Source organism: Ursus americanus, chromosome 17, assembly GCF_024610735.1.
Source record: "Ursus americanus isolate L20-20 chromosome 17, mUrsAme1.1.p, whole genome shotgun sequence".
NCBI classification, from domain to species: domain Eukaryota; kingdom Metazoa; phylum Chordata; class Mammalia; order Carnivora; family Ursidae; genus Ursus; species Ursus americanus.
The window spans coordinates 10,810,327-10,827,035 of NC_142143.1; the positions used below are offsets into that span (position 1 = coordinate 10,810,327).

At 57.1% G+C, this 16,709-nt stretch overlaps 1 protein-coding gene across 2 annotated transcripts in view; it reads left to right on the forward strand.

Annotated features, from left to right (window-relative positions):
- The first annotated feature begins 10,404 nt into the window (after positions 1-10,404).
- TMPRSS6 (transmembrane serine protease 6) overlaps positions 10,405-16,709 on the forward strand; it is a 37,590-nt gene continuing 31,285 nt past the window's right edge. For both annotated transcript variants that reach the window (XM_045779998.2, XM_087868717.1), the window contains exons 1-2: positions 10,405-10,591; positions 16,196-16,392. In XM_045779998.2, the coding sequence (XP_045635954.1) occupies positions 16,197-16,392 (196 nt within the window). In that variant the 5' untranslated portion in view covers positions 10,405-10,591; position 16,196. The remainder of the gene's footprint in view (positions 10,592-16,195; positions 16,393-16,709) is intronic.

The window sequence follows — 16,709 nt, forward strand, 5'->3', positions numbered from 1 at the left end:
GGCAGGTCCCGATGGATCATAGCTGGCACCTGGTGACATGGCTGGACCAGATCATCCCTCAGGTTCCTTCCACAACGGAAGGTCTTATCTTCCCAGACTGACTTCCCAGGCAGGGAACACCGAGGCTGAGGTGTTAGGGGCTGGAAAACCGAGAGGGGCCTATGAGCAGACACGCCCAGGGAACGCAGCTGTCCCCACCGAGTCTGATGAGAGACTTGAGCTGGCTGTGAGCAGAACGAGGGGCCGCCTTACACCAGGTGGACTACAGAAGCTACAGTGTGACATGTCCAGGGTGGATTAGGGTTTGTGCCTCGGGAGACGGGGCAAGGAGGGAGCAGCTGGTAGGGGCAGAAAGGGTGAGGCAGAGACAGTCCTGCCTGGGTCAGATTGCAGGGAGAGGAGCGGCACCAGCTGGGGACCAGGCAGCCTAGGGCCCCGGGAGATCTGTCAGATGCAGAGTGGGAAGCAGGAGGCTGCTGGGGCAGATGGTGGGGGGGGGGGGGAGTAAGAGTAAAGGAGGGAGAGGTGGGAGGGCCTTCCAGCCTCCAGGTATCCAATTTCTTTTTTTTTTAATTTTTTTATTTAAGTTGATTCTAATTAATACGTAGTATATTATTCATTTCAGGGGTAGAATCCAGTGATTCATCAGTTGCATATAACACCCAGTGCTCATTACATCCCGTGCCCTCCTTAATGCCCATCACCCAGTTACCACATCCCCCCACCTCCCTCCCCTCCAGCAGCCCTCAGTTTGTTTCTCATAGTTAAGAGTCTCTTATGGTTTGCCTCCCTCTCTGTTTTCATCTTATTTTATTTTTCCTTCCCTTCCCCTATGTTCATCTGTTTTGTTTCTTAAATTCCACGTATGAGTAAAATCATATGGCGTTTGTCTTTCTCTGACTGACTTATTTCACTCAGCATAATACCCTCCAGTTCCATCCACGTTGTTGCAAATGGCAAGATTCATTTTTTTGATGGCTAATAGTCCATTGTATATATACACCACATCTTCTTTATCCATTCTTCTGTCCTTGGACATCTGGGCTCTTTCCATAGTTTGGCTATTGTGGACACTGCTGCTATAAACATTGGGGTGCAGGTGCCCCTTCGGATCACTACATCTGTATCTTTGGGGTAAATACCCAGTAGTGCAATTCCTGGGTCGTAGGGTCGCTCTATTTTAACTTTTTTTTTTTTTAAAGATTTTATTTATTTATTTGACAGAGAGAGAGACAGCCAGCGAGAGGGGGAACACAAGCAGGGGGAGTGGGAGAGGAAGAAGCAGGCTCCCAGCAGAGGAGCCTGATGTGGGTCTCGATCCCAGAACCCCGGGATCACGCCCTGAGCCGAAGGCAGATGCTTAATGACTGAGCCACCCAGGCGCCCTTAACTTTCTGAAGAACTGCCATATTGTTTTCCAGAGTGGCTACACCAGCTTGCATTCCCACCAACAGTGTAAGAGGGTTCCCCTTCCTCCGCATCCTCGCCAACATCTATTATTTCCTGAGTTGTTAATTTTAGCCATTCTGACGGGCATGCCGTGGTATCTCGTTGTGGTTTTGATGTGTATTTCCCTGGCAATGAGCGATGTTGAGCATTTTTTTCACGTGTCTGTTGGCCGTTTGTAGGGCTTCTTTGGAGAAATGTCTGTTCGTGCCTTCTGCCCGTTTCTTGACTGGGTTATTTGTCTGGACTATATTAGTTTCTTCTTCTCCCCAGTTATCCAGTATCCCTGCTCTCTCCCCACCTTCCAGCTCCCACGCCAAGCAACTTCCAGGTCCACAGTCACTGAGCAAAAGATGGTGGAAACCATCCATCCGGGGCAAATCCTCTTCCGCTGCCGTCTGAACCACTAGCACCCTGGATGGCTTCAAAAAACATCAAGAAGCACATTTAGTCACTGTGTCAGGTACGTACCAAGCATTATCCTTATCACCTGGAAAGCCCCAGCCAGGCAGGTGTTCTGTGTCCCCATTTTGCAGATTTGGAAACTGAGGAAGTTTAAAAACCCAGCTGATGGTTAGTAGAGCCGGGATTCAAACTCCTGTACGTTTGGCCGCAGAGCTTTTGGCCCTTTGCATACACAGGGCTGTGCAGGAGATAATTATATTAATGGGGGGAAAAAAGCAAAATTCTATCCTAAGCTTCCTGGCAACCAATTAAAAAATGAACACAGCCGCTCACTTGCCATGATCGCAATTGTAGTTGAAACCATCCCTACCCTTGTGACCCGGCAGCATCGCCTTGAGCTCGGATCCCTGCTCAGCCTCCTCCTTGGTCCAACTGTCCCCAGCCACCTGCCCCTCTAATCCTTCCACCTCCTCGGCCAACTCTATCCCCAACTAGCTGAAGTGTTGCTGGGCCGCTCTGGCTAAAGCCAGGTGTGACATGTCACTCTCGCTCCCCAGTTTGAGAGATCCTTCCGAACCCTCCTATGCAGGGTATTTCTGGCAAAGTCTCTGGCTTCACAGAGGAGGGTGTGGCTGTCCCTTTACTTGTCTGTGTCATCTGTGGTCACTCCCCGCTCAGGGCTGAGGACTCTGCAGATGAGGCGGGAGCCAGCCTCCTGTCTGTGGCCAGTGCGTGGCAGGAGGCCAGGTGCACAGAGGAAGAAGATGTGTCTCCCGCCAGCTCCTCCCTCCCTCTGCGTCCTGGCTTCCTGGAATAGCAGACTGGGTACTTCTCCCCCGAACCTGCCTCTCTCTTCCCCACTCAGCACTTCCGGCCTTGCTTTCCCACAGCCCTTCGCCACCCACCCCCCGCCCCCCAGGCCCTGTGAAGGGAGTGCCATCAAGTGTGTCATAGCGTGGTGGTGGAAAATGTCTCTGAGCCAGCCCGCCAAGGGGATGTCCCGGGGCTCTCACCGTGGCCGGGCCCAGGCGCTGGGACTGATCTAAGTTTAATCAACAACCCAACCGCCTTCCCCACAACCCCCCAACAACAGTGGCCCTGAGACAGTAGGATGCAGGGGTGAGCGCCCAGGGTTCCGGTGCCCCCCACCCAAACTCCCTGTTTGGCTTTGTCCTCACCTGTGATGCACAGCCCAGAATCTCGGTCGTTCCTGTTTTACTGGATCGCTGAGAGATTGTGCTCACACTTTAAAATTAGTGAAAAGCCTGACCTCGTGAGTGCTAAAGTCCTCCTGCTTCAAACCCTTGTTTCACGGTGTTCTAGTTGTGTGGTCTGGGCGAGTCATTAACCACTCTGCCTTAGTCTTCTCATCTGTAAGATGGGGGTAAGAACAGTACCTCCTTTTTCCCCTCAGGGTGTTGTCGTAAGGATGAACGGAGCCTGATGCGGGCTAAGTGCTCCATAAAGGCGGCTCTTGAAGAGATCCGAAAGGCCTAGAATGTTCCATGGCGGCTTTCACGGGTTCTTGTCTCCACAGCGCTCCCTCCCAGCACCCCAGCACCTGCCACAGGATGTTCGCTGAGTGAATGTGCCTATTGGTGAACAGGTGAAGGGAGGAAGGAAAGAAGAAAGGAAGGGAGGCAGGGCAGGAGAGCTGCGGGGAGGGTCCAAGAGCCTGGACAGAGCCCACAGGCATTGGGGCCTCTTGTAGCCACACCAGGGTTACCAGCAGCCCTGATGACACAAGTTATCCAGAGGAGGGAGGCCCTCGCGGGGCCTGAGCCAACGCTGGATGCTTCCTCTGAAGGGCAGCAAGAAAGCAGCTTCTTGGAGAACCCTCTATGTCTCCAGCCTTGGATGGCACGGCCTTGGATCTGGACCCTCGAAAGGAACTGCCTGGAGGGGAGGGGCCTTGGCTGTAACAACATTTTGAGACCCCCCCACCCCAATGTACACCTGTATGTTGAAACTTAGGATTCTGTGTGCCTTAGACATTTTTATTGACTATCTGCCTCATGGCTTGCTTGTAGAGTGACCCCATTGTCTTTCATTTGATTCTTAAATTTTCATTTTTGGGCAGAGTCCAGGGAGGAACACAGGACGGGGAGCAGGTCATTTGGGTTCCGGTCCCAGCCCTGCTACAGGCTCACCGCCTGACCTCCCCTCACCAGCGTCTCTGGCTCCCAGTGTTCTGGAAGCCCCTGTTGCCGGGACAGTGGAGGAAACCAGGCTGGGTGTGACGCATGAGGAGTTTCCATTCTGTGTCCCCAACCGACTGTGGCTTGAGGCGGCACTGCTCAAACCCCAAGCCCCTGATCAGAAGCCACTCCCCTGACCTCTGGCTGGGAAAGCATCAAGGGGCCCGGCTGGGGCCATGCCTGCCACAGAGGCCAGAGGCCAGGAGCCAGGGCTGGGACAGAAGGGGGGAGGGGCCCAGGCATGGTGGCATGGCAAGGAGGGAGGGACATAGACACGGGGCGGCGGCGGGGGTGGGGCATCCGGGGGCTCCGGCATCAGGGGGTCCTGGGTTTGGATCCCAGCACTTCCCGGCTGTGATCAGAACAAATGCCATCCGCCTTCTGAATCTGCACTTCCTCACTTGTAAAATGGGGTCACTTGGCCATTTTTCTATTTTTTTTCTTTCTTTTTTTTTTTTTAAAGATTTTATTTATTTATGTGACAGAGAGACAGCCAGCGAGAGAAGGAATACAGCAGGGGAGTGGGAGAGGAAGAAGCAGGCTCCCAGCAGAGGAGCCCAATGTGGGACTCGATCCCAGAACGCCGGGATCACACCCTGAGCCGAAGGCAGACGCTTAATGACTGCGCTACCCAGGCGCCCCAGCCATTTTTCTTATTAGGGGATGAGGCCTGTTCTGTGTCTGGCTAGCTGTATCACAAAGCCACAGAGCCTCAGGGCCTCCCTAAGGGTCCCAGAAGCCCTTCGGGACCACAAATCCCCCTACAGGTGAGGGCAGTAGGGCCACCGTGGCGGTGACACCGAGGGGTCTCACGCTTGAATCGATGACAGGCCATCCTGAAAGAGTCTCATTCGGAAACACTAAGAAGCGCCCCTAAATACTGCTGAGGGCCTGGTCCCCTGCCTGCTGCTGAGAGTTTGGTCCGTCGTCTGTCCCACTGTCTGTCTTCCCGGGGCTGGGCTGCGTCCCGCGAGAATGGGGATTGGACCTTGTTTGTTTCCGTGGCCTGGGAGCCCAGTCCAGGCCGGCCCCGTGTGTGTGCCGACACCTGTTTAATAAGTGATCGAGCGAGTCGAAGTGCTGGACAGAGGTAACAGAGGTGGCCTCCGGGGACCCCGCCAGGGCAGCCTCTGCAGGTCTGGTCAAGGCAACGGGAAAGCTGTGTGCCGCTCATGGAGCTTCCTTTCCTCCCAGCCACGGGACGGCTCCCAGGGAGGCCCCAGAGGCCACGGGAGGGAGAAGTGGCAGGTTACACTGGTAACCTCAGCTTGCTTCAGAAGTGACGTGAGGACTCACGGTCACGTGGCCCTTTGAACAGCAGTCTGTGGCATTGTCAATAACCAGCCTGTTCCCACCCCTCTCACCCTGCCTGCGATGGGTTACCCTGTGGCCCCTAAAAGATATATTGAAGTCCAGGTACCTACGACTGTGACCTCATTTGGAAATAGGGGTCTTTACGGATGTAAATCAGGTCATTAGGTGGGTCCTGATCCGATATTACTGGTGTTCTTATAAGGAAGAAGCATCACCGAGACAGACACACACAGGGAGAAGGCCACGTGACCACAGAGGCTGAGACTGAAGACTCAAGGATTGCAGGCAAACTCCAAAGCTAGGAAGAGGCAGGAGGCATCCTTCCCTAGAGCCTTCAGAGGGAGCCTGGTCCCACCGACACCTTGATCTTGGACTTCCAGCCTCCAGAGCGGTGAGAGAATACATTTCTATTGTTTTAAGACACCCCATTGGTTGTACCTTGTTAGGACAGTGCTTGGAAACTAATACATTACTCAGAGCCTAGGGCAGCTCGGTCCTCCCAAACACCCGTCTAGACAGCATCTGGCGGGGGCACATGGAGACCGTCCCCTCAGCCCCCACTGCAGCCCCTGGGCCTGTGAGCCTGCCCTTCCTCAAAGGGATTCAGGGAGAGGCTCAGCCAGCAGAAGACCTTCTCCAGGGAGGGCTGGACTCCCAACTCCACCCTCAACCCCGGCCTTCTTGCATGAGGCTTGGCTGACCCACAGCACAGGCTGACTGGGAGGGGTGGCTGTCCCATTGTCTCCCAGGCTGATCCCCACGGGAACAGTACCACAAAACCATCGTTTCCTTCCTGCACTGGATTGAATAGTGTCCCCACCCCTCCCACGTTCATTTCCACCCGGAACTTGTGAACATGACCTTATTTGGACACAAGCCCTTTGCAGATGGAAGCAAGTTAAGATGAGGTCATGCTGGATTAGGGTGGCCCCTAAGTCCAATAGGATTGGTGGCCTTATAAGTAGAGGGATATTGGGCACAGAGACACAGACGCACAGGGAAGAGGCCGCGCGGGGAGGGAGGCAGAGACTGGAGGGATGTTTCTACCCGCCAAGACACGCCAAGCGTTGCTAGCAACACCGAAAGCCAAGAAGAGGCGAGGAAGGAATCTTTCCTAGAGCTTCCAGACAGCACAGACCTCTGACATTTAATCTTGGTCTCCAGAGCTGTGAGAGAATGCATTTCTGTTGTTTTCAGCCCAGGTTATGGCAATTCCTCCTGGCAGCCCAGGAATATGACACGCCTCCCATCAAAGCGATTGGGCCAGAGCCCCTGTGCTGTGGGACCCAGGGCAAGTCAACCTCTCCTCCCAGAGCCCCGGTCTCCTCCTCTGTGGAGCCGAGACGTGTATTCCCCACTCCCAAGCCTGGACTGGAGGCATCACTGTGAAGGGCCCAGCTCGGGGCCTGGCGCTCAAAAGACTGACCGTATCATCATTGCAAGAGTTGACGGGAACTGTGATTTGCTCGTTCAGTAAGTGCATGTCCGTTCCGTGTGCCAGGCTGGCATCCGGTAGGGTCAAGACAGACGAAGCCTTTGTCTTCGTGGAACTCCCACTCCAGGGGTGGGAGAGCAGGGAGTGACAGACAAGCCACTAACGCGGATACTTTGAGGGAAGAAGCCTGGTGACGTGGGCTTGTTCCTCGGGGCTGGGCTGGGAGACCTTGCCCCGACCACCCTCCTCTGTTCCTGAGCTGCCCCCACTTCTCCACTCTGTGGTTTAACACGTGCCACTGCCTGAAGGCCCCGTGAAAATGCAGATATCTTGGCTCTTCAGCCTCTTTGGTGGGCAGTCGTGAGCACCTGCTGTACGCGGGGCCCCGGGAGGGAGTGGGACACACGAGCAGGCGTTGCGGCGGCATTGACCCAACGCCACTTCATTAAGCACCGTGTTCATTTCTTAGGGCTTGGGCAACAAATATCACACACTAAGTGGCTCACGCAACAGAAATTCGTTGTCTCCCAGCTCCAGAGCCCAGAAGTCCAAGAACAAGGTGTTGGCATGGTTGGTTGTTTCCGAGGCCCAGGAGGAAGACCCTGTTCCATGTCTTTCCTACTTCCTGGGGGTTAGCTGGCCATCTTTGGCTCTCCCTGGCCAGCAGACATGTCACCCCAATTTCTGCCTTCATCTTTACATGGATCTCCCACCCCACCCCCGTGCGTCTATCTCCGCATTTTCCCTTATTAGAAGGACATCAGGCGGACCCTGACTCCACTACTCCACTCTGATCTCGTCTTAACGAATTACAACCCTATCTCCAAGTAGGGACACATCCAGAGACCCTGGAGGTTAGGACAGGATGGCCGTCTATGAATTTGTGGCGGGGCATTCGGCGTGGGGTGTTGAATGTCCCGCTGTTTTCTTTTCAAGCCGAGGACTTTTGCAGAACACCCAGCTCTGCTGGGCAGAAGGCAGTGTGTCTCCTCATATCCCCATCCCCCGTGTCCGGCACTGGACTTGGGAGTTACATGTCACCAGGGCCCAGGCCTCTGCAAATTGAGGCTTAAACATGCTGTTGTGAGGAGTAAATGGAACAGGGGCGCCTGGGTGGCCCAGTCGGTTGAGCGACTGACTCTTAGTTTTGGCTCAGGTCTTGCTCTCAGGGCCCTGGGATCTAGCCCCATGTGGGGCTCTGCGCTCAGCACGGAGTCTGCTTGTCCCTCTCCTTCTGCTCCTCCCCCACTCCTCTCTCTCTGGAATAAATAAATAAAACCTTAAGGAAAAAAAAAAGAAGTAAATGGAATAGCCCGCAAAGTGCCAGGCACAGGGCCTGGCCCATGGTGAGCACCCCCCCACAGTGTCAGCCAGGACCTGAGGGCCGTCACGGTGAGGCTGCAGGCATGTGGGAGGGAGGACGGCTGCCTGCCCCCACTTCCCATTCCACTCACACCTGGGATTAAAAGAGAGGCCTCCGGGGTACAGGGCACAACATCCGCAATTTATACTCCCTTCTGTCTTTTTTCTGTCTCCAATAACCCAGTTTTCTCTACCCCACTCCAAGGCCAACAAGATGGCAGCGTGGGGAGGTGACGTGTCTTGCTGGGTCACTAACAGGGGGGGAGACTGGACTCCAGCCAGGTCCTCTAACTCTCCAGCTCCTGGCTGGATCCTTGTTACCTGAGTGTGGGCCCCCCCCGGAGGTCCATCCCTCCCGGTCCTGCTGGCTCAAGCCTACTCTGCTCCCTGGCCTCCAAGCCTCACTGACCGGGCCTCCAGGTAGCTTCTGTGTCCCTAGAGCCCAAAGGGGCCCAGTGTTAAGGTAACATGCAGACAGCCTGGGAGCATGGAGGCTTTCATGCCGTCTCTGTGTAAATGTGTCCCCCTGCCGTGGGGAAAGGGGTGTCCAGGGCACATGGCTGCCCATTGACAGAGGGAAGCCCTGACCGGGTGGGAGGCTGTCCCCACCCCCGCCCCTGCCCACGGCTCTCTGAGCTCTTGGGAAGTTGGCGCCATCGCCCCTTGCACCCTTGCTTTCAAACACCCCTCTCAGCACTTTGCTGCCCTCCCCCAGGGCTAGCCCCTCCCCCCCAGGCTGTGACCGATCAATGGCCCGGTGGCCGCCAAGTACAGAGGACCTCGATTGCACAAGATTTTCTGCTTTTCAGACTGTGCGGCTACTAGCCTGTCCGGTCCGCGGCCCGGGCCACTTTGTCTTCTGAAGGACAGGATGCGGTCCAGAGACAGGGCTTGGGTCTCTTCGCCCCCGCCCCCCACCGAATCCTGTCCCCCTGGGAAAGCTTGAGCAGCTGGGGGGGCGGGACAGGGCCTGAGAGGAGGGGAGGATGGAGGGAGGAGAGAACACAGCCTGGGGCGGGGGCTGGGAGAGTGGGGTGCAAGGAGGGGGCCTTAGTCCCAGGGTCCCCACAGGGGCAGGGCTGAGGAACAGGAGATGTAAGGGAAGGTGACCCCCACCCGGGTTCCCCGGCCAGCCTCACTGCAGCCAGCGCGCGGGGCAGAGATCGTGCCCAGAGCCCCGGCTCGGACACCGGCTCCTGACGGACACACCCCAGGATGCACATGGATCTCTCTCTCACACACACGCCTCACACTCCGCACTCACACACCTCACACCCCATACTGCTCACACACACCCCCCTTACGCTCCACACACACACACGTCATCCCACTTCACACTCACGCACACCCTGGGACCCACATAACACAGCACACAGGCTTTCAGGCGGGCAACCCCCTCACAGGATCACTTGGACCAGCCTGTGCGCACCCAGGACACCCCAGTTCACGGCACGTGCTCTGGGGCACACGCGGGTCAGCCCCTCCATGCCCACTGCGGCCCTGCTCACTAGCGCTGGGATGTGAGCCACACGTGTGAGCTCGGCGGGCTAGGAGCCAAGCTACAAAATATAGAGAGAAGCAGGGGAATTGAATTTTAGCCATGTTTTTACTGAATCCAATATAGCCACCATGCTGTCATTTCGACAGGTCATCAATGTGAAAATTCTTGGGATGTTTTACGTTCCCTGTTTGCACTGTCTTTGAGACCAACTGCGTATCTTTCCCACGAAGCGCATCTCGGGTCAGAATGGCTGCATCCCAGGGGCCCAAAAGCCATGGGTGGCCAGTGGCCACCAAAACAGCACAGCTCTAGAGAACCATGGGGTAATTCAAATAATTTCCAGCAGAACAGAAAATAGGATCGAACCCCACCCCCACCCCACTTTCTCCTTTTCTGTCCCCGGAGCTTGTGGGCCTCCCGTTCTCTCTCTGGCCACCGGACCCTCTGGTCTCACCAGTCTCGGTAAGGAGACCCGCGAGAGCCCCTGCCCCACAGCACGGGCCCCTCTGCACAGCCACCCCCGCCCCCCCATCCTCAGCCACCCCACCTCCTGCTCTAGGGGACCAGGGGCTGTAACCAGGCAGGAACGTCACCAGGCAACAGGCCTCAGGGGAGAGCTCGGATCTCCCGCACCTGCCTGCGAGCCTCCGGGGTGCCCACGGGGCGGGGTGGGGCGGGGCGGGCCATGCCTGGCTCCTGCCTCCGGCCTGTTTACCTGTGCTCAGTCACAGTGCCGACCTGAACCCGGCAGAAGGCCCATGGAGCCTGGGGCCACAGGCCACAGGGGACAAGGGCCAGACACCCTGGCCATGGCTCTGGGCCATTGATCCAGCCCAGGAAGGCTGGGTGGGGGTAGGGAGACCTTGGCCTGGACAAACAGAGGCTCTGGGGCCTGCGTGCCGGCCCGGCACCCACCTGCCACTCCCAAAGGTAAGCGGGGGGCCTCCAGAACAGGGGACCGGGATCCAAGAATGACCTGGTGACGGTGTCCATTCGGAGAGCCAGGCCTGTCTCCCTGGGGCTGGAGCCATTGGCCCTGCTCTGAGGCCAAGATCGGCAGGGCCCCATTGGCCGGCAGTGACTGGGTAAGCAGAAGGCAAGGGGCCACAGAGCGGGGGCTGAGGCAGAACAGGGTGTCGTGAGGCCAGGCGTATGGACAGGCGCAGGGGCTGTGGAGGGGCTGCAGGTTTGGGGTGCTGGCAGGCCTGGGTTCAGGTGGGGCTGGTGGACTCTGGAGCAGGGACTGGGCGGAGGGGAGACACCGTTTGCTAGGCTGAGCACCCCACCCTCACTCTGCAAGACTGGACGTGCCCCCCTCCGAGCCTGCATTCCTCCCTGGGCTTCCTGGTGTGGGAGTCTGGCCCCGAGCCTGACGCTGCACTGAACTGGGGACCCTTAGCTCCCAGGCTCAGACTGAATGCAGCTGGCTCTGCGTGCGTGCGTGTGTGTGTGTGTGCGAGAGTGAGAGTGCACACGCTCTTGCACGTGCACACGTGTGTGAAGTGCAAGCAATGCATCCATGAGTTTGTGGGTCACAGGCAGGTGTGTGGGTACCTCCCTGGGTCTCGGTCTATGCACACCCATGTATGCATTTGTAATGCATTTGCGCTTGTGGAAGGGATTTCCATGCACACAGTCCCACACTTGGGCACGCACGAAGTGGCTTGTAGCAGGGATCTACTCTAGGCCCTGGGGGGCCTCACTGGAAGCTGCCTCCCATGGCCCTAGATCAGGTTTCTCGTTCTGTTCCTCCTTGCTCTGCCCTGCCTCGGATGAATGACCCTGGCAAGTCATTTTATGTCTCTGCACCTCATTTTCCCCAGCTATTAAATAGAGATAACGAAGCACATGTCCCCGGCTACTGGAGGCTGAAGGAGAATGTGGCTGGCGGCATTGCCCAGCAAAGCGCCCGCAGGCGGGAGGAAGTCCAGCCCCCACCCCCTCGGGAGTTCTGCTTCCAGGGGGCAGCCTGAGGACACTCCAGGGGTCAGAGAGCAGGAGGAACAGGTGCCAGGGAGGGGGCCAGGTGCTGGGGTCAGAGAAGAAGCTTGGGCCACGTCCAGCCTCTCCTTCCAAGGGGCTCACCATCCGGGGGCAGGGGATGCCCCCACGGTGAAGGGCGCAGTGATGGGGGTGGCCCAGGATGCTTCAAGAGAGGCAGCTGCTGGGCCCTCTGGGAGAGCTGCCAGGAAGAGGTGGGAGCTGGGCTGAGGTGTGCAGGGGTCAGCTGGGAGCTGGCCAAGGCAGAGGAGGGCAGCCCAGGCAGAAGGGAGAGCGTGTGGGAAAGCCAGGTGACGCGGGTAGGAATTTTCAGGGTTCGAGAAACAATCCATGTGACGTTCTTCATGCTACGAGCCCTTGCTCTGTAGAAGTTTTCTCCCATCTGCATATTGATAGAACGGATAGCCGACACGTCCAGTGTCACTGGGGTGCCAGAGGGGAGAAGAGGGAGTGGGGAGAAAGAAGGCCAGGCCACGTGTGCCCACAGCACCCTCCAGCTGTTGGGAAGGAGCTGGGATCCTAGCATTCAGTGGCTCGACAACGATGATGGGGTGCCGAGCTCTGCCATCGGAGCAGGGCACGCAGCGGGGAGCAGCATACGCCCCTGCTCTTGTGTCACTTACAGCCAGAGAGGAGACAGACAAAGGACACGGAAGCCTATCATGCAATTGAGGGCCTGAGAAGTGCTATGAAGAAATTGGAGCAAAGACGTGAAGGAGGGAAAGGAGCAGGCCATGGGGCAAATGGAAGGAAAAGCGCTTCTGGCCGAGGGAACAGCAAGTACAAAGGCCCTGAGGCAGCACGCACTTGATCTGTGGAAGGTCTGGCAAGGAGCCAGGAGTGGCTGCAGTGGAGGGTGGGAGAGGACAGAAAGACCAGGGCCATGTCCCCAGGCCCTTGTGGGCTGGGATCTGGGCTTTGGGCTCTGTTCTAGGTGGACGAGAGCCATGTGAGGCCCATGAGCAGGGCACACAATGAAAAGTCCACTCCGGTGGTCATGTGGGAATTCGCTGGAGAGCATGAGCAGGCAGCTGGCTATTGCAGTGGTCAAGGTGACAGATGATATTGACCTGGAAGATGGTGGGAGCCATAGAGGTGCCAGGAGGGGTTGGGTTCTGGGGGCAGTTGGAAGGTAGAGCCAAAAACCCTTCTGATAGACTGGACCCTCGAAATAATGGGGATGGGGGGAAAGGTCAGCAGGGAGTTGGCCAACTCAGGTAAAATAGTAAAAGACAAGAGCGGTGAGTCATCTTCACGGCACTCAACGGTCACCACTGCCCATCTCCTGCTGGGCTATCAGCCCCAAGAGGACTGGAGAGAGGTCTCCTGTCCCCCAGTATGCCCCCCGCCCCCTGCCCAGAGCAGAGCCTGCACAAAGCAGGTGCCTGACAAAAATGGAATGGTTCAGTAACCAAAACCAGGCCTCCATATGCAGACAAGGCATGTAAGCCCCAGCCCCTAGCCTCCCAAGTCCAGCTTCCTGGAGGTGGGTATGTGTAGGAGAGAGCACTGCACAAGGAGTCTGGAGACCCTAGCCATTCACTCTTTCCTTCATGCAGCAGGGCCTGTCCTGGGTTCTATGGGAAAGCAGGGTTGAATGAGACACAGACCCGTGTTTCCTGTAGGGGGAGAGAAACAGAGCCAAAGGCAGGCATACTAGGGGCGCCTGGGTGCCTCAGTGGGTTGAGCGTCCGACTCTTGGTTTCGGCTTGGGTGCTGATCTCATGGAGCCCCTCGTCGGACTCCACCCCCAGCAGGGAGTCTGCTTGAGATTCTCTCTCTTTCTCTGCCCCCACCCCAGTGCACTCTCTCTTTCTCAAATAAATAAAGACGTCTTTAAAGAGCACATACACACCCAAGCCAGGCATACTGCTGACCTGACCCAGGGCTGCCCAGGCAAGGAGGCGGCTTACCACCCAGGGCCTAGGGACCCATCCCCGGGGCCGGTGGCCTTGCACGCGGGCCTTTAGGGAATCCCTGCAGTCCTCAGGCAGAGGGCCGGGCGGCACAAAGATGCGGTTTTGTAGGCCTGCAGGGTGACGTGCCTGATGGCAGTTAGCCATCAGAGTGGCTATTAGCCACAAGGGGATTCTGAGTGGTGGTGGGTGGCTGGCGGTGGGCAGGGAGGGTTGTCTTGCAACAATGTGAGGACATGTTGGAGGAGGAGATGAGAGACAGCATGCCCAGGTAGGAGGCTGCCCCAGGAGTCCAGGTGGGAGGTGATGGGGAGCCCAGGTGAACTGCACCCCCTCACCTTGGGCTGTATCTTATCTTGGGTTTTTACACAGTGGCTTTTCTAGAAATGGGCTCCTCTGAGATGCTCACCGTCCTCCCAGACAGAAGAAGGGAGGGGAGGTCTACTGAACCTCCTATCTTGGACTGCTTCCCTTGGTGCCTCCTCTAATAGACGTCTGACCTTCTCTGTGCCCCATTTTCCCCGCCTGTACCCTGGTGATGTGGGAGGCCGTGGAGTGTAGGGGTGAGGGCACTACTCTGGAGATACACCGCTTGGCTTTGCAACCTGGCTCTGCTGCTAACCAATGGGGAGACCTTGGCCAAGCCGCTCAACCTCTTTGTGCCTCAACTTCCTCATCTGTAGAATGGGGGTGATAGAAGAACCTAGGTCCACAGGGTCTCTGTAGGTGTGCAGGAGACAATGTGTAGAAAACAGTTGAAATAAATGTCCCCAAGGCTCTGTGAGTCATCCTGAAATAGCTCCTTAGTGATCCAGACTCAAGAGTAAACCAGGGGTGTGGCCACCTGGGGCAGAAGGGGTGGACCTGGGCTGAGAGAGGGCAAGGAGCCGGCCTGTCCCCTGGGTGCACCCTGATCTAGCCCCGCTCAACTTGTCGGGACAGCCTGTTTCTCTTTGCTGTGGACACTTTGGGCAGTGGGCAGGGCTGTCCCCACCATTGCAGGATATGTACCCTCCTGCACTGTGGCCCCACGAAAGCCAGCAGGACCTGCCCCATGTGTGGTGATGTCTTGGGGTGGACGGGGTCTCAGGCAGCTGAGAATTACAAGCAGTCCTTCCTCCCTTGCACTGGGTGGGGACAGAGAGGGTCACGGTGGCTGGGTGCCAGAGCAATGCTAGGAGGAGCGACAGGGAGCAGGGAAGCAGGGAGGAGGGCCAGGAGGCCCCTTGAATCCAGGTAGAAGGACTTCAAACTTCACTGAGGAGCCCCATGTTCAGAAAACCCACTGTGTAAAAACCGAAGACTTGGCTCCAAGGAGACCCCACCTCCCAGACCCACATACACATCGGGGCTGTATATTAAAGCCCCTGCGGCATTTACGGATGCATAAGAGGCGACCTCTCGGTGGTCTAGAATCCTCGCTCTGCTGGTGGGTGGGTGGCTGGAGGGCCTTCTCTGTGCCGTGGGAAAACCTGCCTGAGAAGCTGAGTAGCTTTTTGGCAGGGGGAGGGGGCATCTGAAGATACAGCTGCAGACTCAGGGCACTGAGAGGGGCGTCACTCAGTTATTATTAAATCATGATTGTTCATTAACAGCTCATTGAACAGGAAGCAGCCCAGGGTGGTGGGAGGAGCAGGGGGTCAGACACCTGGACTTGGCCCCCCCACCCCCGCTTTCCCGCTGTGTGACCCTGGGCCAGGGGCTTAGCCTCCAGGGTTCAGTTTTTTCATCTGTACAATGGGGTTGATAACAAGTGACAGATATTCCAATCACATTGGGAGAAAGAGGCTAGGAACACCCCGGACTGAGTTGAGGCTAAAACACTCTGGGTCTCAGTTTCCTTCTCTGTCCAATGGGTACAGAGCCTTGAATGGCGTTTGGAGGTTCAAGCAAGATAGTACGCGTCACGTGTCTGCACAGAGTGGACCTGAGGAAGAAGAGTGTTGTCCCCACATCCCTGGACAACCAGAGGATGAAATGAAATGCGTTCCATAGACGCTCAGTGACTGGTAGTTTGTGCTTCCTTCTCTGTCCCGAGGAGACCTTTGGTGGGGTGGGGTGGGGAGACCAGAGGGATGGGACTCCTGGAAGGACAGCTCCTTGGCCCAGCACGGTGCTGGCTCAAGGGGCTGCCGGCGGAGGACCTAAGTGAATGGAAGGCATCAGTATTTTGGGAAGCTGTGCTTTGGAAAACCAAGAGGGAGGAAAAGCACCCAGCAGAAGGAAAGCCAGAGGCACGAGGAGCTGGTTTATAGGCATTTGTACTCCACATATTCCAGGTGTGGAAATAATCTCGGGGGGGGGGGAGGGGAGCTCGGGCACTGAAACCTCCATCTGTCCTCTGACCATAGAGGGGCTGGTACAGCTGCAGAGATGGGGGCTCCCCAGCCAGACAGGGTCCGGCTCTACTGTGTGCCCTCTGGAGCGAGCTGCTCTGAGGTTTGCTTTCCTCCTCCGAGCTGCCTTGGGGCCCACTCTTGATCACTGGTTCCTGGAGTTAGGATCTTCCTGTCCGAGAGGCGGGGATGCTGTCTTACTTCCGTGCACCATGGATCTTTGGCAAAAGCTCCTGTGCATACGTCAGGCCATTTCCAAGCCTGGTCTGTTTCTCCACCAGGATGCCCGTGGCCGAGGCGCCCCAGGCAGCTGGCGGACAAGGTGATGGAGGTGACGGTGAGGAGGCAGAGCCGGAGGGGATGTTCAAGGCTCCTGAGAACTCCAAGAGAAAAGCCCGGGACTACCTCCGCCTGGCGCCACTGTGGCTGGCCCTTGTCGTGCTGGCTTCGGTGGGGGTCCTGCTCTGGTATTTCCTAGGTAAGCGGGGGGGCCCTTTTGGGCGAGGCAGCTGGCGAGGACTTGGGATGGCTGTGGGGGGTGTAGCAAGACAGAATTCCAGGCCCAGCAATGCCTAGCAACACACTGCGTGAACTTGGGCAAGGCACTTCCTTTCTGAGTCTTCCTTCTGTCCTGGGAGATCAGAGAGCTACCGCACCTATGTTCTAGGTCCTGGGGCTCCGGCCAAGTGCAAGTTCCTTGCTGGACCCAAGTGCCCCCAGCTCCCACCAGCTGGGGAAAGGAGTGCTCTCGCAGCACCCCACTCTTGTGAACCACCAAGTAGGAGTGTAACCATT